Source organism: Nasonia vitripennis, chromosome 4, assembly GCF_009193385.2.
Source record: "Nasonia vitripennis strain AsymCx chromosome 4, Nvit_psr_1.1, whole genome shotgun sequence".
Taxonomy (NCBI): Eukaryota; Metazoa; Arthropoda; class Insecta; order Hymenoptera; family Pteromalidae; genus Nasonia; species Nasonia vitripennis.
Genome location: NC_045760.1, coordinates 2,046,786 through 2,067,781, shown reverse-complemented (window position 1 = coordinate 2,067,781; position 20,996 = coordinate 2,046,786). Strand labels below are relative to the sequence as shown.

The 20,996-nt window shown below is 47.6% G+C and overlaps 3 protein-coding genes across 5 annotated transcripts; 2 read left to right on the top strand and 1 right to left on the bottom strand.

The window, feature by feature from the left end:
• Nucleotides 1–383: 383 nt before the first annotated feature.
• Nucleotides 384–5,012, bottom strand: LOC100121688 (RNA polymerase II 140kD subunit-like). The gene is made up of 8 exons (XM_031929065.2): nucleotides 4,887–5,012; nucleotides 4,060–4,461; nucleotides 3,673–3,986; nucleotides 2,383–3,602; nucleotides 2,082–2,304; nucleotides 1,544–2,005; nucleotides 865–1,466; nucleotides 384–785 (listed from the first exon to the last, which is right to left on the bottom strand). Exons 1-8 carry the CDS (start codon nucleotides 4,900–4,902, stop codon nucleotides 500–502), a joined length of 3,525 nt encoding a protein of 1,174 aa, XP_031784925.1. The 5' UTR covers nucleotides 4,903–5,012; the 3' UTR covers nucleotides 384–499.
• Nucleotides 5,013–9,088: 4,076 nt separating this feature from the next.
• LOC100679498 lies at nucleotides 9,089–11,823 on the top strand. 3 transcript variants are annotated; one of them, XM_008213236.4, is made up of 2 exons: nucleotides 9,089–11,124; nucleotides 11,594–11,823. In XM_008213236.4, the coding sequence occupies exons 1-2, from the start codon at nucleotides 9,897–9,899 to the stop codon at nucleotides 11,596–11,598; spliced, it is 1,233 nt and encodes a 410-aa protein (XP_008211458.1). In that variant the 5' UTR covers nucleotides 9,089–9,896; the 3' UTR covers nucleotides 11,599–11,823. The 3 variants fall into 3 exon arrangements, 2 of the variants coding, with proteins under 2 accessions (XP_008211458.1, XP_016840493.1); XM_016985004.2 differs by having other exon boundaries at nucleotides 9,666–11,144; nucleotides 11,594–11,808; XR_512649.4 differs by having other exon boundaries at nucleotides 9,667–11,235.
• A 3,509-nt stretch (nucleotides 11,824–15,332) lies between these two features.
• Nucleotides 15,333–17,676, top strand: LOC100678159 (Krueppel-like factor 10). Its single transcript, XM_031929068.2, has 3 exons — nucleotides 15,333–15,691; nucleotides 15,937–16,128; nucleotides 16,228–17,676. Exons 1-3 carry the CDS (start codon nucleotides 15,632–15,634, stop codon nucleotides 17,152–17,154), a joined length of 1,179 nt encoding a protein of 392 aa, XP_031784928.1. The 5' UTR covers nucleotides 15,333–15,631; the 3' UTR covers nucleotides 17,155–17,676.
• The last annotated feature ends 3,320 nt before the right edge of the window (nucleotides 17,677–20,996 follow it).

Sequence of the window (20,996 nt, the reverse complement as noted above, 5' to 3'; positions counted from 1 at the left end):
GCGAGTTATTCCGCGCGGTGGGATGGTGGGAGTCACGCCTACCGCTCACGTGACCTGACGTCAGCCTTGCCGCGGGAGGACATTGGCGGGGAGGTGTCGCGCTCGCGTACTCTCTCTCTCTCTCTTTCTCTCGGAGCCGGCTTTTTGACTTTTCTTAGCCCTTTTGTTTTGCATCGCGCCGGAGGATGAGTAACTCACGACGCGCGGATGTGCGTGTACGACCTACGTATACCTGGAAGTGTGCTATTACGCGCGCGCTTGCTGCTGTCGATGCTCGAGATTTTCTCGGAACATAACCGAAACACGGTCGCTTCGCGGATTTTCAACGGAAAGGTAAGTGACGAATCGAATGAATATTAACCTATAAACACTGAGAGTACTTACGGAAAAGAATCACTTTATTTCTTAGAAAATATACTAATTAACGTAATACAAATGTCATTTTACACTATGATTGAAAATATAAGTTAATTGCAATACAAAATCACGCGTCACTTGTTTACGTAACCATGAGTCGGGGTGCAATATTCATTGCCATCAGTTCTTGGAATAAGAGTTTCGCCGCGTAGGGCAGCCTCACTTGGGAGATCTGGGTCTTGTTCTTGCATCCCTTGCACTCGAACGTGTTGTTTCTGAGATTGGCGATGGCTATCAAGCCGCAGAAATTGCACACGTGTATTCTGTACGGATCGGAAACTTCGAAGAGTCGCTCTCGCAGGAACTGAGCGGCTCCGTGACTGATCTGACAATCGCGCTCCATCTCTCCGAAACGCAAACCTCCGTCCCTGCAAAGGCAAAAATACTTATTCGCGTGAACAAACGAACGATAATACGTAAAGTAAGTTGGTGTATTTCTGTACTGACCTGGCCCTACCCTCCATAGGTTGCCTCACGAGAATTTGTACGGGACCTCTCGCTCTGCTGTGGATCTTATCGTCCACCATGTGCTTGAGTCTCTGATAGTAGGTAGGCCCCAAGAAGACCTGGGCGTTGATCTTGCGCCCCGTGTGTCCGTTGTACATGATCTCGTTGCCTCTCAACTGGTATCCGTACTCGCACAAGAGAGTCGAGATCTTTTGCACGTTGACAGCGTCGTTGAAGGGAGTAGCGTCACCGATCTCTCCCTTGTTCGCGGAAACCTTTCCCTGAATACACTCGATCAAGTGACCAATTGTCATACGGGACGGGATGGCGTGAGGGTTGATGATGATGTCGGGCGTGAGACCCTCGCAGGAGAACGGCATGTCTTCTTGCCGATACTGGATACCGCAGGTACCCTTCTGTCCGTGCCTAGAGGCAAATTTGTCACCGATCTGGGGTATACGCACACTGCGTACACGAATTTTGCAGAATTTGTAACCCTCGCTGTTTAACGTCAGCATGACCTGGTCCACGATACCAGTTTCACTGTTACGAAGGAATGTAGAGGCGTCTCGCTTTGTGAATCGTTTAGTCGTGCTATCAAGCTAAAAATCACCGAGAACACAATCGAGTAAGTCAACAGCGAGCACTTCTTAAAGTTTTTACAACAATCAAAATTTACCTCATCGTCGTTTTCGGGTAGAGTCATGGTTTTTCCAATAACGACGTCGTCTCCAGAAACTCGAATGCCTGGCGCGATAATACCATCGTCGTCCAATTTGTCGTACAATGCGTTGCGCATGCCCTGGCACGTTTGACGCGATGGCTTTTCGAACTGTTCCTCCTGATCCCCGAATTTCTTTGTTTCCGAGTCCTTGTACGAACGGTAGAAAACTGACCTGAAGAAACCTCTTTCGACGGCGCTGGCGTTCAGGATGACACTGTCTTCCTGGTTGTAACCAGTGTAACATAAAATTGCCACAATGCTGTTGATACCGGCTGGCAACTCTCTGAAACGGAGGTACTCCATGGATCTGGTAGTTACGAGCGGCTTGTGCGGATAGTACAGTACGTGTGCAAGTGTGTCCATCCGAACGTGGAAATTTGTGATGTAGACACCCATAGCTTGTTTACCCATAGCACTCTGTCAATGAAACAGAATTCGTCAGCATGAAAATCATATTGTTCATTAATGCAATAACCTTTGGAAACATATTTACTTGATAAGTATTCCTGGGACTCTGATTATGATCAGGGAATGGGATGATAGAAGCGCATACTCCCAAAATCATGGCGGGATGGATTTCACAATGTGTGTAAGTTGAACAATAAGCATACTCCTTTTCTTGTTTCAAATCATCGGGAGACATGGCGATCATTACCGTTTCCTCCTCGAGAGTATCAATGTACTCAACGACACCACTAGCGACTAGCTCTTGCCATCTACAATTAAGAATTAGTGATTCGGTGAAGATTTTCATGAAATAACAGTATAAGAGTCGAAACCTTGTATATTCTTACCCATCGTTATTGTAGTCTCGGTCCTTGAGCATATCAATGTGTCGTTTTTTGAGTAGTAAAGTCTGATTTTCGACAATCAGCAATGGCCTACTAATCCTTCCAGCATCGGTATAGATCCTGATTTCACGATCACGAATATCTCGGATCATCGATACTTCCGAGACAATGATGTCCATCTGCCGCCTCAACTTTCTAAGAGTCGCCATCAGCTGATCCGGATCTCTGTGTATTCCCACCCAACATCCATTGACGAAGATTTTGGTAGCGTCAGCGATAGCACTGGGTGCAATTTCCTCCAAATTTTCCATAGACCACTCCTCCAAGAACTCAAGGATTGGCGAAGGCTGTGAACCGACACTGATGTAGGCCATGAGAGCTAAATTCTTTACCAGACCAACGGCTGCTCCCTCCGGGGTTTCCGCAGGGCACAACATGCCCCAAAGTGTATTGTGAAGCTGACGAGGCTTGGCCAATTTACCGTCACGACCAATCGGCGAATTGACTCTTCTCAAGTGAGATAATGTGGAGGCGAACGTCAGTCTGTTCAACACCTGAGATACTCCGGCTCTGGCCAAGTGAGCCTTCTTTTGGTCACCCCAGTTACCCGTCGCCAACGAATACCTTAGACCGTCCGTGATGATTTTTGTTTTGATGGCAAGCTCAAGATTAAAGTCTTTTCCTCTATCAATGAACTTTTGAGCATACATTCTTACTTCTTTCATCAAATTCTTGAATAATCCACGGAAAAGGAAAGCCAATAGGGGTCCGGCTAGATCGAGACGCTTATTTCCGTAATGATCACGATCGTCCAATTCTCTGCGACCAAGAGATGCGGATAGCAGTCTGTGTACCATGTAGCCAAGGAAGTAGGCCTTCTTTGTCTCACAAAAATCACTGATACCCACATGGGGTAGAGTTTCTTTTTGTAAAATTTCTTTGGCATATTTAATACGCTTGTCTTTTGTGACACCAGGCCTTGCACCACGAGTTCCAATAAAGTTTAATGCAACGTTTTGCTCTTGGATAACGAAAGCTTCATCCAGAGATGGTTTTACCATTTCCATCATCTCTGGGTCGTCGAAATCGTAAATAATGTGTTCCAAAATATCACGATCTGCTACGAATCCGAGAGCTCTAAATACGATCATTATAGGAATTTCTTGTCTGATATACGGCAATACAGCCACAATACGTTGACCAATAGCCGACTTTTTAATGTTCTGCAATGTAATTACAAGTGTATTAGCATCACGTTATTTAATATTTGAACAAATAAATTTTGACACTTACAGCTCCACTTTTGGCCATCATGTTGATCCATAATGTCGACGTTGGGCGTGAACTGTGCTCCAAGCATGATCTAATTTCACATTTAAAGGCGTATTTTCCATCTTTCATGGAAAATACGTACACCGTATTCGTGGCCATTTTCTCCTGTGCTATCAAGACCTTTTCTGAACCATTGATAATGAAATAACCACCAGGATCCAACGGACATTCGTTCAATTCTGTCAAATCACGATCTGACAACCCAGCAAGTAGACAATATTTTGATCTCAACATGATTGGAATTTTTCCAATAAATGTCTTTTGATGTTGAGTTTCTACAAAGCATTAAATTTATCATTTATCTGATAAGAAATCAATATTTGTTAGAATCTTTTGATCGATACCTACCTATGGGTTCTTCGCCATCCTTCTCAATGGTCTTTGTAATATCCACATAAAGTGGCGCAGAGTAGGTCAAATTTCTAAGCCTAGCTTCGTTAGGCATCATAGGTGATGGTGCACCATCTTTCTCCCAATGAGTGGGTTTAGATAAGTAAATCTGTTCAAATTTCACCAGGTGTTTTGTCGGGTTCTCAATTTCACCAGTGGTATGTTGGGCTTCTGCTTGGAGTTCGATTTGTGGCGAGTCTTCCACAATTCTCTGAACTGACATTTCAATGAATTCATCGAAACTGTCAAGTTGCTGTCGGACAAGACCTTTTTCATCAAAGTATGCATTGATGACAATCCAGCAGGCTTCTTGCCACACCTTGGACGAAATCTCCTCCGTGTCCTCATCCTCATAGTGATCTGTATTATATTTTCATTAATTACAGCATTCTATCTAAGCGCAAAAGAGTAAAAGAGTAAAATCGCGAAGCTACAAGTACAGTGTATTTTGAGGTTAGGTTCCGCGAGTAATCAAAATACTCGAGCAACGAATTGTAATTTGAATTTGCTCATACAAAACATATCAGTCGTGTTTCAGCCGAACGGCTGCATTCTTAGTCTATCGTGTAAGTATGCATATTTTCAAGGATTTTGTGCCGCGGCTGCAATAGACGCCGAGCAACGTTCGCTCGCGGGACCGTCTGTTTTTTAGTACAGAGAAAATCGCTCCGAAAATGTTGAGCTACAGTAGCTCGGACTACCCGAGCTGAAATAACTTGGAATTTCTCTCTGTTATATAAACTGCAATTCAATGAATTACGATATTAATTTATAACAAAACTTACCCTCTTCAGCGTACATGTTTCGGCTTTTTTTATAACTTTATTGTCCGACCGGTGGACTCGGACTGGCCTTCGTCAGCCGTTTGACTCTAAAAAAGTATTGTTGTTACAGTAGTTCGACGAGGAGCGGGATATGGTCAATTCCTACCTTACCAATGGCAGTGTTGAATTGCAGTTTATCATACTACGCGATAAATAATGAACGGAATTCTCGATTTCCTTTGAAATTTAATTCATCCACCTTTGATCATCACGTAATCGGATGTTTATCAAAGTTGAGTGGATTTCATTCAGTATATACCGCGCAATTTAAAATCACACTAATGGTAATGTAGGCTTGGATCAATTTATTCTAATCTCTCTTGAACCGACAAAAAAATATGGTTTACAATTTCGGCAACAGAGTGCGCTGTATATACTTCTCTAGCGCTATGCTCTGCAGTCGATAACTCAGTGGCGGGTAATTTCAACTTGACGGTCGTCGCAACTTTATAACGCACCGCGAAAAATAAAATCAAGTCGTCGATTTCCTGCGAATGTACTCGATTAACTTATTTAGCAATGTATAAACCAATTTGTTTTCCACAAAAATTGCAACACTTTGCGTACTAAAATTATGATGATCAATATTAACATAATATTTCGTAATTGTCGAGCCAAGCAGCTGTCGCGATCGATGAAAATTGAGACGTCGAGTCGAGCAATTGTTTATTCGCGATAAAGTAAAGAATACAAAGTAGGATTCGCGATAAGCCATATCCAGTGGAAATTGAAACTTGTTTCGCGCGCGCACCGTCGTGTATACAAAGTTTTAAAATCATAAAAGTGTAGTGTCACCTTGATAAATTATATCGCGATATCGTAGCCGTATCGATCGGAATTTTCCGTCCAATAAGTCAATTACATTCCAATAAAGCGATACAGGCTAATTTTTCGCGTGCGAAAACTCATAAACTTTCAACTTTACGAGAAATCTCACGCAATCGTTGCAATTCTCATCTTCTCGCGAACACTTACGACAGACGCGATATCGATTTTACAAAGTTCACGAAAAACACGATCTCACGCTCGCATCGAGTGTAAATTTAGTTATGTAGGTCGTCAACAACGAGCGCGACTGAAAAAAAAAAATAATAAATAAAAAACGTTCCAAAGTTCATCTCTTCTTCACAGACGCGCAATTGAAACGCGACGATGACGAGGAGGATAATCGCATCTGGACATTCCCGGCAATATGTGCGCGGCTACACCCACGCAACGCGATACGCGCGCGTGCAAACCCCTGCAAAGCGACGTCACGGATACATATCAGCCCTGTGTACACTCGCTTCTCTTATCGCGTGTTGGCGTCGCTCCTCTCACACAAAAATAGCGCCATATAGTGAGATAGAAAAACGAGATTCTCCACGCTGTTCACGTGATCGCGACGACGACGACGCCGCGTTCGTGTAACTAGACTACTCGTTATTATTATTATTATTTATTATTTTTTTTTTTTTCAACAACGTCGGCAAACTGATGACCTTCGTAATAGACCTTGCAGTTCGAGCTTGTTTTTCGTCGCTGTAATAGCTCGGATTTGTTGACGTACGTTTACGCGCAGTCGTTGTACGCGGAGAAATAAAAAATCTCGACTTCCTGACTGGAATTTCCGCGTGTAACCTTGCTCTTGAACGATATTACGTATGCGTGTGTGTGTGTGTGTGTGTGTGGGATACGAGATGTCGACTTGATCAGAAAAGCAGACGGACAGCTAGCGCGTGAAAATTTGCATCGAAATTTTGTCTACGTGATCGAGAACTCGTAGCCCGTTGTTTAGCCTCGGGAGAGCGGCTGATCGTATGTAGAAGACGCTATGAATGAAATCGCTTGTACGCGGTGTTTATTATCGAGGAACTGGCCTACACCCAAGCTCGGCGTGTAAACAAGCCGTTATACAGGTGTCTATCGGCAAAAAAAAAAAAACAAAAACGGGGGATTTTCGTTTATTGTTTTATCGACTTATCAGTTCGATAATAGTAGATGATTTCTAATTTTAGCTCTAACGGTGAATTTACGCGGCGCGTCGATAACCATAAATATCAGATGCTGTGTGTGTGCGTGTGTGATGATGCCCCGATGCTTCGCAAAAGAGCCGCGAGTGTTTACAAAACGAAGATGTTTGGTATGGAAATCGCTGCTATCGCGAATAAATTTTCTATTCGAAAAAAAAGCCGAACTTTCTTCAACTGCGTAATAGACGATTAGTGTTTATGACGCGCGATCGTTTATGGCAGCCTCGGCGTAAAATGAATCCGCGCGTTTTGTTTTCACGCGCCGACACCAACAATGGTCCCCCCTAAAAGGGGCCTCGTGACGAAAATACAACCCTCGTCGAGCAAGATTCGCATATACATCGTCTGGGTAAACAAGCGGCTGCGGCGGCAATAAATTACACTATATATATATATGTATATACCGCAGTCTCGCAGACTTTACTCAGCATCAATCACGCGAAAACTACATTCGGCGCATATATATAATACAGCTCGACTACTATTTTTAACTCGGAAATTTACCCGTCGAGGGGGAAAGAGCATCGCGTTGCGCGAATCGAGGGCAAGCTCGGCCAATGTTCCGGCTCTCACTTTCTGCTCGAGGACATCAGAGCCGCGCAGGCCGACGACGATAATGATTAAGCAAAGAAGTGCGCGCGACGTCTCTAATCGCTGATCACGAGCCCAGCTGCTGATGTGCACGTCGCGCGCGGGTGTGTATATGCTCGCGGCGCCGTTACGTTATTGCGCGTTGTCGACACACACCATCATCTCGCACCACGCCTCTTCACTTCCAGACGGACTCGAGTGGTCGAATCCGTTCTTTCTCGCGCCGCGCGTGCGATCGATCGGCCGATTTTTTTTTTTTTTTTTCATCAATGTAAACAGCATTACTTTTTTGGACCCAAACGCTTACGTGATTTTTCCGAAACACGAGATACTCTCGTGAATATATATATATACACGGGCGCTGCGGGGATTGTGACACGCCGTTTTCCTATATATCATGTGGCCGCTGCATGATCGGAACTTTGTGCGTAACGCTTTTAATTTCACGCGCGAAGCGTAGTATAGCATCGCCGAGTTCGGCGAATAAGGTAAGCGTGCATAACTAGAAATCCGATTGCAAATGCGCCTATTCGCCTATCGTCTATTCCCACATCGCGCGTTTTATCGAACCGTAAACCGACCGAATAAGCGCACTCTGGCTCCAATATTCGTACATTACCCCGTATATATACGAAAATAAGGGCATTTTGCGCATCGGAATAACGATTATCAGTACTCTCGTGGCGGCGCGTGTGTAGATTGGGCCTTTATCGCGGCTCTGCGCGGGATATGAAAAGACGGAGCGGAAGAAGCGCGAAAAAAAGTGCGGAGACCCACCCGACGTCGTTGTTTTGCTCCGGGAATTCTTATCCGGTCGGCGCCAGCCGATAACTGATGCATCCGAGAGACTCTGACGAGTGGCACGTGCGGATCACGACTGCTCGAGCGCGGAAATAGAAAGGCGACGATTAACGGTACATTGCGAGGATACGACAAATGGTCTGCTTGTACAGAGTTACGAGTGCGATTTTCCTGGACACTCGCCGGCGAGATAAGAATTTTCCAATCTCTCGCTGTCGCTCTCGTATGTTTACGCTGGGGAGCTGACCGATTAGCGTTAGTCATTGATTTTCCTTCGGATAAAAAGGCATCCGCTTGGTCTAGTGTGTATACACCGAAACTCGTGTGCTTCGACAATCATATAACACATCGAATGATATCTTTTTTCCGCTGCACTTGTATGTTTACATCGTTGCTGCAACAGTTATCATTTTCCGAAAGACAATGTTGTTCGCTAGAGTAAAATGAAAAAAGTATAACTCGGTTACGCGATAACTCAAAGGTTGCATAAACGAGGAAAACACAATGGAATATTCAATTTCGAAGATAACGCGAGCATAAAATGCTACTATTGGACTTTGAACCGTCGAGCGTGCATAGGCAATGCCTCTGCCTTTTTCGTTTTAATCGTAACAAGATGACACGTATTAAACATGTTTATGATGATGGCGAACAGTGGGCATGTGTCACCTTTATTCTAGGCGATTACACACTGGTTCGCATCAGGAAACGGCTTTTAAAGCCGAACGCGATAAACGCGCGCGCGCGCGCGCGCACATAACAAGTCTGTACTTGTTTCAACGTATAACATGTTGCACAGCATTTCGCAAGCACAACCAGGGGCGTAGCGAGAGTTGGCGAGGCACCTACAGTTGCAATTGGGCTGAGTGAACATTTTTCTCGTGCATCAATTTTAATTTTGAATCAAGCATGACAGTTATTTGTTAAGTAGGTACGACCCAGCAATGGCCAGACAACAACGCGAGGTGTGACCGAATCAACGACGCTCGGAAACATTAACGAGTAAGCGGATCTTTGTCCCTTATATGACACGAGAAAAGTTATCTCAACCGTACGAGGGAATGTAAGCCCTTAAAATAGCGTTAGAAAAAAAATTTCGCAACATCGCGCAACGATCGACCCAGCGCATCCGTCCCAAAGCTATTCCGAGTGCTCCATCGTCGGCCTCAAAGCCATCGTCAAAGCACAGAAAATTCAGGTAAAAAAATCGCCAAGCAAAGGGTATCCCGGTCGAGCTAAAAAGTCAAGGTCATAGGCGGACGATTGCACCATAACGAGGCAAAGTTTCGCGAGTATGAGTCACCCCGGAGTCCAAGGTATAAGCCAGCGCCGCCCGGCGTTCGGCTCAGTCAACTCCGCAGGCGCGAGCAGTTCGCAAAACAACTTTCCCATCGCCGATCGCGTCTGTGTGCGTGCAGTGCTTCTCTTCTCTCTTTCCTGATGCTCTGACGGCCGTTCGCTCGCTCACCTACTCTATACTTCGTCACGCGCTACAGTGAACGCAGTCTACAGTTTGCGCGGCATTGTGTACTCGCGACTTGACAGCTCCAGACGTGTGTGTGTGACGATGAAGCTCCTGATCGACGAGCTGCGCCGTGCGGGCATGCCCCATCACCAGAAGCCCAAGGCCAGCCACAAGATCCTGAATAAGATGGCCAAGCTCGAGAGGAGGTTGTTGAAGAAGTACAACGAGCAGCGGGACCAGCAGTGGTACAGCAGCGGCTCCTCGTCCTCGAGCGGCGAGGAGGTCCGTCATCGGTCTCGCCGAGGAACTCGTTCGCGTTCTCGCTCCCGCGGCAAGCGCCACGCTCACCATCACCACAAGCGCGGTAAGCGAAGCAGCGGTGAGAGCAGCGACAGTTCCAGCTCGTCGAGCAGCTCGAGCTCGAGGTCCCCGTCGCCTCCTGCCCCGAGACAGCAGCGTCATCCCCGTCATCATCGCCACCACGGACCGGCCCATCATCGCGGCCATCTGGGACGTCATCGCCGTCATCACGAGAGAGGAATGCCGGGATGGTTCTCCTTGGTGAGTCATCGGAGGGAAGAGGCAGCGCCCAACGGCTGCTGCAACGGAGAGGCCCAGCCGCCGGAGCTGGTGGACTTGTCGGCCAACGGCGAGGAGGATCCAGTGGCCGGAGCGAGGAACCTCGAGGAAGTGGAGCAGGAGGGGAACGGACAGGAGTCGCCGGAGCGGGGAGCCGAGATTGACGAGGACCTGGCGAAAAACTGGACGGAGATCGTCGAGAAGGGCCTGCCGGACGACAGGAGAACAAGCTTGATAAGGAAGTACCCGGTGAGCGTGAACTGCTTGCCACTGCTGGCGCCGAAACTCAACGAGCAAGTCTTGGCCGTCGCGCCGGAGTCGGCCGTGGAAAGAGACAGCGCGCGGATGCAGGAGCAGAGCCAAATCGCCGCGGGATTGGCGGCCTTGGGACAGGCGATCTTCGATTTGGAATACAAGATGAAGAACGACAGAGATCTCGACCGAGATCTCGTCAAGGTTTACGATACCCTCAAGGAAGCTGCCGACGTGATCGTCGACGTTCACCACAGCGTGACGCAGACGAGGCAGGCGCTCATCGCCTCGGAACTGAACAGGAAAATCCGAGCCCACGTGGAAAATTGCAAGCCCGACAGCTTGCTCTTCGGCAAGGACTTTGGAGACAAGGTGAAGAACGTCAAGGGCTTCAGCAGGAAAGCTCGCAAGGCTCAGCGGCCGGATAAGAGGAGATCGAAACGCGTCGAGGGCCAGGGATGCGCAGGCTGCAGCCGTGGACCGGAGCAGCAGCGAGGAGGCGAGGAAACATTTTTTAATGCTAGTAGAATCTAGTGCAACCGTTTTGCTAGATTAATGAATTCGAACGAGGAAGTCGCTCGGCTTCTAATGGTTTTCCTAGCAGAATTATGTATGTACATTCGCAAGCGCAAAAACTTACCGACGTCAATGCCAGCGGCAATAAAATCACTCGGATATTGATTCTAAATTCTAATGAACGTACTTTTATCGCCAATATCGCATTAATCTCACTGTACTGTAATACGAGCTTGCGCGAAAGTGAAAATAATATGCCAGTTTCAGCACGTGCCGGTGTATATGTATACGTTGCACATTTTTCTCGATTTCAGGATTCAGGATTAGAAGGTCACGGTGCCTTGTTAGTCATATCATCAGCGAATATTTCACTGATTTCACTTAAAATTATGTTAATATAAGTCGAGTTTAAGTGATATTTTTATCTGCAACATGTTCTTTTTGTGTTTCAGCTTGATTTATAAGGTTCACCGAATACCTATATACCATAAGCGTTTTATATAGTATTAGTGGGATCCAGGAGAAATGCTAAGTCGAAGGAATACACTGTAGTATTAGTACCTAAGAGAAAGCGGTAGTAATAGCTTTTTATACTGCATATGACAGCGTTTTTTACTATTATATTGTATTTATATTAATGGCAAATAAAAAGTGTTAAAAAAAACAATAAAAATAAAAAATATATATATGTGTTTTACTATTTACCACACCCTACATGTACGATACTCTCTCCTTCCTTAGATTTAGATGTCCTTTTTACGATTTATCTCGACCTGCGATATACAAGTATGATTTGTTGATAAATATACAAGTTTGCATAACTAAAAGGTAACAAATTACAGCACTATTTGTGGAATGTAATTGATAACCTAATTGCTCTGATAAAAAAAAAAAAAATGATGGCATATATAAAATCAAAGTGCCGCACAGCTGTTCCAAACACACGCCACTCACGCGTGATATGTCTCGCGTGCGCGGGCCAATTGCGAGATTTTACAATCGTTATACAGATAAAAACAAGCTTTTGAACCGGACGCGCTCTCGCCAATTTCGCCATCGGGCGTAATATATATATATGTCTAACGGAAATCCAATCGCTTTGTAATACACATCGCTTATTTCGCTCGACTATATACTGTGTATAGGGTATCCGCGCAATAATAACAGCAGCCCGTACAGACATAGAAAAACAGTTTGCGTCATCGCAGCGGGTAACGAGAAACTGATTTACGCCAGTTTCAAAATCATACTTTATTCGTCGTTTCTTTCTTTGCAGCTCGTGCAGTAACGCGCAATTGCATATAAGTACCGGTGATGCTCGCGCAACGCCGCTTGTTGTCGCTGCGCGTCGAAGAGGTGAACGCGCGCTTACCGCCTGAAACTTATACACACTCGCGTGTCGTGCCCTTATACATATATACCTGCAATTTCGACATCGGTACATATAGCAGCGCATTTCTCTGTATACATATAGATGTACAGGCACACAGGCTCGAGAGCTGTAATATATAGCTAATATGTAGACGCTCTGGCGTATGCCGTGCGCCGAGTGACGTAGTACAGCCGGAGCTTCGTGACGACGGCAGCGGAATTTATACGTAGCACGGTACAAATGTGCCTTAGTCGCTGTATAATCGCCGGAGGCGCGCGCTGTCCTTTCGACGCGACTTCGATCTTTGAATGAGTAGCGCTAAAAATAAGTTGACCCGTCGCGCTGTACACACACACACACGCGCGCGCGAATAGTATGACCGAAAGCGAGGTGTATCGTAGCTGCATATTATTCGTGAAACTTTCGAATTCGATCGTTTAATTTTTTTTTTCGCGAACCCTCGTTATTTTCGCGATTCCGCAATCGCGCCGAGTATAACAGTTTTAAAAATAGCCGCCGCGCGCAACGACTGACTTCTCGTATTATTTAACGAGTACCGGTAACGCTCCGCCGAGCGTACACGCCCACTACTCTGCAGCTTATTATTATTATTTTTTTTTTCCTCGGCGCGCGGAGCAACAAAACGCACGTGTTTACAGCAACTCTGCCCTCGTTTTTGCTTCTCCGATTTCCACAAGTTCAATGCTTGTAATTACGCGAGGCTTATATGTCGCATGTATATGCATGCGTGTCGGAAATTCACAGGCGAGTCGTTAAATTAATGTCGCGGCTCTCGTCGCGTATAAACTATATATAACAAAGCGATCTCCCTTGAAATGTAAGGTTAAATTTAGTTTGGCATAAATAAGACTATTATTCGGTTTAAGTTTAGAATTGCAGTTCTATTATCGGTCGGAGATTTATTTATTCTTTCCGCTATTGCAGCGCGCGGTGTAAACAATATCGAAATACACAAATTAATAACATAGCTCGTAGTAATGTTGAATGATAAAAATCAAAGAGTCCATCCTTCGATTAACATTGAGTCGTAAACGAAAACGAATTTTTTATAGCCTGCGTTGTTTTCATCGAGATCGTTGACAGATAAATGCGCGGAGGAGTGTCCGCACGCGCGAAGAGACTCAGCTCGACGGTATATTTAACTGCAGACTGGGCCAAAATGCCGCCGCGGTTTTTCGACTCGGCTTTGTTGTTCCGACGCTACTCATTCGCATTGTGCCATTGAGCGTGGAGTGGACGTACTCAATAATTTTTTTCTGCGATGACATCGATGCAGTCACGATATACAATGTTTCAATATTATCATTTTAAATGCGCGCCCGTCGCCTACTATACCGTTTTTTCGAATCTCCTCCTTAGAATTGCCGTCTGCGACAAACGATCACAATGCCAATTAAAACACAAGAGTGTTCGATTGTCGCAGCGGATCTATTTTATGCGAAAGGAGACGCGAAAGGAATAATCGTGTTCGAATTTTTCTGACAAGATTCCTATATCTTATCGTCGCTGCGAGTACGCTTCACGAATACACTATTTATGAATCATATTTTTTCCCTCCCTCATCGTTGCGCGGAAAAATTTAATCTCTCCGGGCAGCTTCTTTTTTTAGCTGAATTTTTTTCTGAATGGATAAGAATTAATTCACACCACACACGCTCAGCGCTCGATGTCGATTTATAATCAGGCAACTTGGTCGACGTAATGTCAGAAGATGCCGATTAGCATTTTGACGTCAGATTCGTCGAACGCCCCCCTCTCACTCTTTCGGATCGCTGATCTTCCCCAAGGAATTTCGCGCGAAAAAAGAGCTTCTCGGCATAGGTTGTTAACCGGTCTGTTTTGTCACGAGGGGTATACTGCAAGAGCGCAATCAATATTTGCCGACGATCTCGCAGGCGGCCGTTATCAGCTGTACTCTCAGGATTATCAAAAGGAGGACGCGTACGTCAGAATTTTTTTGTTTTTTTTTTTTCCACCTGCGTGTCACCGATTTTTGCCCGGAGAGACGATTTGTGGTATAATATGGAATCTCATAACGATGCACGCGTCAAGGACCGAACAACAGCTACTGTTTACGCTCAACATATAACTCGACTCCGTTTTGAATTTCGGAGCAACGGATGAACGGGCGCGTTGCGCGGCTGCAGAAAAAGAAAGTTTTCCGCTCGGCGCGCGCGCGCGCGCGAGCCACAATAATACGCGCTGAGCAGCGATATATGTCGTAAGAAAGTACAAAGTATAAGTTTATTATAAATCCCAATCGTCTTCCGTCCGTTTATACATACAGCAGACAAGGAGCGCGACGAATTCGGAGGCTCGTCGTCCTTCTTTCTCTCTGCAGCGGCCCGTATACGCAACAACAACAAGCGCGCGTGCCTAGTAGTATCTATAGAGAAAAGGAGCGGCCCAATGCACCTACGCAACGCGCCGGCGGGGTGGAAAGAAACGAGAGTAAAAAAAGGGAGCGTGCGTGCAGAGGCCAACGTAGTAGAAGAAAGAGAGAGAAAGAGAGAGAGAGAGAGCATCGCGTGTATACACACAACGTATACCTATATAGCTGGAGCGCGCGGCGCATGACGTATCGAGCCGCTGGCGGGCACGCTCGCTGACGTCACGATCACGACCTCGGAGCAGTCCGGCCAGACGGCGAGCACGTGAACAGCACGCCGCTGATCACGCGTCGAGCAACTGACAGCCCCGGCTCCGATTGGCCGGCAGAGCCGAGCCCCTGCGCCCCATTGGCTGAGAGTCTCAGCACGCCGCATGATCGGCACCTTTAGCGCTGCCACTGCTCTCTCTCTCTCTCTCTCTCTCTCTCTGTGTACGCATGCACACAAGCCGCCGCCGCCGCCGCAAGAGAGAACAAACGCCAGAGAGACGAGGGCTTCATTGCGCTTTCCGACCGCCGAACAGCGCGTTCTGTGCCCAGTGCAGCTCTGCTGCCGCGACTATTCGTATAATAGCGAGAGTTTTGCGACATACTTGTACATTCTGCGCGAGTTGCCCGTGCAGCAAAGACTCTGTGAGTTCGCGCTTCCGTTGGATTGTGATCTTCTAGTTTATTTCAACGCTTTTCACGCCTTTGTGCGCCCGAAGGATGGATCAGAATTCCGCGCCCCTTTCGCCACCCGCATCGCCACAGCTCAAGCAGGTTCACGTGAGTATTTTTCGTTTTTTCCCCTCTTTTCATCCGGCCACCGGAAATTTTTTCCAAACATCGCGAAGGCTCGACTCGTCCAATTTCGGAGCGCGCGAGAGCGCATTTGGATTTTCGCGCTCTCCTCGCTGCCTTCGCAGTATGCGCGCGCGCGCGCGCGAGCCCGCGAAATACGAACTCGGCGCTCCGTTCATCGTCTGACTGAAGCGCAAAATTGAACGTCCCGTCCCTTTGCCGTTTTCCAGGTCGAGCCACTGCAGTCAGCCTTCAGCGTGGCAGCTCTGCTGGGCGAGAAGCTGAACGACGAGAGCAGAACAGCCAAACAGCCAAAGGACGCCGAGCGAGTAGCTCTGCCGCCCACGCCGCAGCCGTCCGACTCCGAGGAGGACGAGCCCCCGCGGAAGCGCCAGTGCTTCGAGCAGTGCGAGCTAGCCAAGGTAAGCATCGATACCGAATTGGTACAGACACTGACCTACGTCGCGACTTTCGAATCTCCCGCGCTCACCAGCCCGATTTCTCTCTTTCTGCCCCCACAGCTTCTCCTCGATGGCTCGAACAGCAGCACTCCGCCGCCCAGCCCGGAACCCGTCGCTCGGGTCTCGGTCATCATGCGCGCGAACCGCGACGGCACCTGCAGCCCCGCGAACTTTGCCGCCAAGCCCAAGCCAGCGCCCGCGGCGCCGGCCAACTACTACACCGCCAGCTCGGAGAACATCCTCAAGTCCCTCAAGTTCAAGATGAGCTTGCGCAAGGAGGAGATCATCGTCAACAACAAGAACACCGACCGTGAATTCTCGGCTGCGCCCCTGAACAACAACACCAACCCCATCAGCCACAGTGTCGTTGTCCCGCAGCAGCAGCAGCAGCAGCAGAAGCTCCAGCCCCTGGCTCCGAAGCCCGCGCCCATCATGGTCGCCGGCCTGCTGGGCTCGTCCGCCCTGGTCCTGCCGCGCGCGCCTCTGCTCTTCGTCACGGCGGCCAACGGCACCAACTGCAGCAGCAGCAGCAGCAGCAGCAGCACCGCCACGAGCAGCAGCCCCTCCGGCAACTCCCAGGACTTTTCCGCCCGGCGACGCGTCTACGAGTGCGAGCACCCGGGCTGCGGCAAGAACTACTTCAAGTCGTCTCACCTCAAGGCCCACACGCGCACCCACACCGGCGAGCGGCCCTTCCCCTGCCCGTACGAGGACTGCGGTCGGCGCTTCTCCCGCAGCGACGAGCTCTCCCGGCACAAGCGCACCCACACCGGCGAGAAGAAGTTCGCCTGCGCCGTCTGCCAGAGGCGCTTCATGCGCAGCGACCACCTGGCCAAGCACGTCAAGCGCCACGCCAGGGACCGCGGCGTGAACGCTGCCAACAACGGCAGTCCCGCAGCGCAAGCCAGCCTGGCCGGAGGAGCCAGCGCCGGGCTCAGGCTGAGCCTGCTGCCGCTGATCGCGCCCAAGATCGCCGCCTCGAACTAGGCGCCCTGGAGTCAACTCGCCGCCGGAAGCGGCTCTACCTTGTGATGCCTACTTCGCGCGAGGGATCGCGCCCGTCGACTCGCCGTCCGGGAGGACCGGCCGCCGTTTGACCGCTGCAGTCGCGAGCGATCGACGACAAATCCGATAACGTGTACCTAAGTGTGTCTGTGATTCCGCAGCAGTGATGCTCCTTGCGAAGCATATGCGCGCCTATATTAGATGTTACGTTATGCGTCATTGTTAACCGTCGACGATAGAGAGAGAGAGAGAGCACATGAATAATATTTATTTTTTCCTGCCTTCACGCATATATGCATTCATGTAATTATGTACAGAGAAAAAGGCCGCCGCATTTCGAGCATTTTTTTCCGATGCTCCACGCGCGATTACCGGTTCTATGTAAATAGTAGCGAGGAGAATGGTGTATGGAAATATGTTGCATTTTTTCTTACACAAGCATGTATTCGAATACCGATTACCTGATATGTCAAGGCATTAAATGATCTTGAATACTTTCGTAAATCGATCGTTGTGTTCTTTTCTTTTCGATTCCCCAATCCTCTAGACATCCTCGAACCACCCACGTGGGAAAATATGAAGTCGCTCGTTGGTATCAAGCAGCTCGACGCCTCGGCGCATTATTCAATCAGCGGGCTCAATTAAAATTCAAAAACAAGCCCTGGCAATTCGAGCACTTGGCACTTCACTTGGAATTCAGCGAAGCTCGTACCGTATGATGTCACACTCCGTCAATTTTCGGCATGCATGCATTATGTGTAACAGCTTGGAAACTATAGCTCGATATTGCTTGCGATTGTTCGCGTCGTTATATATACTTACAACGATTACGAATGCGAATGTTAATACGCGTTTTGTTGAATCAATGGAATTCCCGAAAGGGGAACGTCGAATAACATATTTTGCTTATTTTTTATCGCGTCGTTGGGAAATTTCATTGTTGCCGAGAGAGTGAATACTTATATACAAAGTTAAAAACGCGGTGTACACGCGCTATTCGTTTTTAAGTAGAAGAGGCCGAGTATGTTACGACAATGTACGTACACGTTATCAGATCGAACGCATGTTGCCAGAACTTTCCGTCGGGATTTTGTAAACAAACGATCGCTCGTTCGGCCGTAAAGCTTTCAAAACTTGCATCTCGTACACAATTGCATACGCACCATCGATTCGGACGAAATTAACCGATCGAACGCATCCCCGCATGAGCACATTCGAAAAGTCGAAGCGACGGACGTGAAATTCGGCTCCCCGCGTGGCGAATAACAAGCATCAGTAGTAAGTATACAGCCACGACGACGGCGACGATCTTCCGCGGCATCATCGCTCGCGCACGTGAACGCGGGATGCTCGCGCGCGCGCGCGCGCGCTCCAGATTCGCATTTATAAATAAAGCTCCCGTCTCGCGAGCACGCACCGCTCTCGTTCGATCGCCGCAGAAAGGCGAACATCGGATAGAAGGAAGAGAAGAAGAAGAAGAAGAAGAAATGCGGAGGCAAGTGCAGCACGTGCGCGCGTCGCGGCCGTTTGCGACAAACAAGTGCGTGAGAACTTGGGCGAGCGGGAATAGCCGCGCCACTCGGCAAACTTTCCATCACGCGGAGCGGAGATATATCAGATGCAGCCTTACTGCCAATGAGTGCTCGTCATCGCATCTCTCTCGGATCGGACGTTTCGAGAGGGAAACGAGCCCACCAGACTCGTTGACGCGCATCGCTTCGACCGATAAGTCGTACGGAGAACCTGATAGGTTTGGCTTGCCGCCTACCGATACAACCTAACCGATCTCGCGCGCGCTGATCTCAGGTGAAAAAGAGCTTGCATCAGCTGGAAGTTCGACGAATGCAAGAGCCGACAATGTTACAACAGAATTCCAGTTCGACACTAGGACGAATTAATAAACATTAACACCTGATGCGAGAGATCGTGTATAAAAGCTCTTACTGCGCAGAGTTCGATCTCCTATCGCGCGCGAGCATTGTGCGCATAGTGCAAAACTCCCGGATAATTGCATGTAGCTGCTCTCGCATGAATTAGCGATGAATTACAACCTCTCTCTCTCTCTCTCTCTCTCTCTCTCTCTCTGTCATAGCGCAATCCGAAGACTACTGGATATAAAAAGCGCAGCTGCGCGCAAAAACGCAATTATCGCGCCGATCCGCACAATCGAAGAGGCCGACGACGCCTGCGTCCGCGGGGTCGAATGCACCGAGACGTGCCCATAGGTTCTTCGCCCATATAATAACGCACTACTCAGGCGAGACACACATATCGTGTACAAGGCAGAGCGTTAGTTTATACGTCATATAGCGCGCGTTCTCGAGCGGGGACTCATTAGCATCTCGCGAAATAAAGCGACTTTCTTGCATCAGCCAAGGACCGAGCCTCCTATTCGCCGCGACGCGGCCGGCGCGCGCGCGCAAAACAAGGTGCGCAGCTGGACCGGTAGATGATGCAAAGTCTCCTGCCGATTGCCAGTCCTATTTTTCGCGAATGACTCTTTTTTTGCTGCTCCTCGTCGACGAGAGAGCTCGATGTGCGTCGTTTTGCTCTCCAAATTCCAAAATAACTATCCATATCGCCTCTCTCTGGATTCTTTCGTTCTCTCGCGCAGCCTGGACTGCCTGGCTGCGGCCATTGGACGCGATTGGGAGGCCTGAGGTGGGCTCGACCCTCCGCTTATACCGCGCGTTGTGTACTTCATTCAGGATCTCTGACGGAGGCGTCGCACACGCTGCATACGTATACATGTATTTCTACTTGCAGATTGGAGAAATCTTGCTCTCGAGTGTTCTGCAGTACTCTACTTCTTTCGGATGTCTGCGGTTTTGTATCCTGGTTCACGAGATGAGTTTCCTCGTGCGTTTGAGGAACTGATTCCGATGCGACCAGTTGAGACGATGTTGTTTGCGGTTTTCGAACGGGTGTCTGAAAATATATTGATCATTGTATACTGATGAAACTACTGGGTAAAGGCTAGATGAGATCGAACGTCTCTATAACAGAGTATTACGTGTTAAGTAGAAAATGTGGGGTGTGGTGAGCCATTTCATACTTTTACTCTTACCGATCTCCACGTACGACGATTGTTTCCTTTGAGCTGCTCTTTGAATGCGTCGCCATTCAATAACGATCGCAGCTATTTTCCTTTTACTTTTTATCAATTCCGATACGATCGTTGTTGTAAATTATAAGCGTGGTATAAATAACATTCTTTTCAATTTACTGCGCGCATGACTCGATGGTTGATCTCTACTACTGCCTATACCTAAGCTGTTCAGACACGCTTACTGTATACTTGTATACTGGTTGCAACAGTAACCAGTTAGGCCAGAATTATATTTTTCGAACAATGACATTTTTAATTAAATAACACCTTCGCGGTGCGCGATGGTAATCAAGGATAAGTATCATAATTTCCTGTCTTTCATTGCGATACCATCTTCAAATCGTGCTTCAGTCACCTATCAGAATCGGTGTTACAAGTAATTAGAGTTGACAAAATACTTCAAGCGTCATCAAGATTTGAAATAATTTCAAGTATTACCTCATGCCAAAATCAGCTTCTAACGCATATGATCTTCCTGAAGACTAATCATTATGCATGCGGGATGAAATGATTTCAAATCAACTTTTTATCACGCTTCTATAAATGCACATTCAGATACTTATGCAAATTCGCGATTCGCTAACTGAAAACTATAAAAAAAAACGCTATCGTAAATTAAAATGAATCTTGGCGTTCATTTTCGAAAACATTAAAACCACAATTCGGAACTGTATTCTCAGAATTTTTCCTAACCACATTTATAACTAACAACCAA

Excerpts from the sequence above, each read along its gene's own strand:
- LOC100121688 (XM_031929065.2), bottom strand. Across the intron at positions 3,603-3,672 it reads TGATGGCCAAAAGTGGAGCT|AACATTAAAAAGTCGGCTAT; the intron begins GTAAGTGTCAAA and ends ATTACATTGCAG. Across the intron at positions 1,467-1,543 it reads TACCCGAAAACGACGATGAG|CTTGATAGCACGACTAAACG; the intron begins GTAAATTTTGAT and ends GGTGATTTTTAG.
- LOC100679498 (XM_016985004.2), top strand. The coding sequence starts at position 9,897 with ATGAAGCTCCTGATCGACGAGCTGCGCCGTGCGGGCATGCCCCATCAC.
- LOC100678159 (XM_031929068.2), top strand. The coding sequence starts at position 15,632 with ATGGATCAGAATTCCGCGCCCCTTTCGCCACCCGCATCGCCACAGCTC. Across the intron at positions 15,692-15,936 it reads CACAGCTCAAGCAGGTTCAC|GTCGAGCCACTGCAGTCAGC; the intron begins GTGAGTATTTTT and ends GCCGTTTTCCAG. Across the intron at positions 16,129-16,227 it reads AGCAGTGCGAGCTAGCCAAG|CTTCTCCTCGATGGCTCGAA; the intron begins GTAAGCATCGAT and ends CTGCCCCCACAG.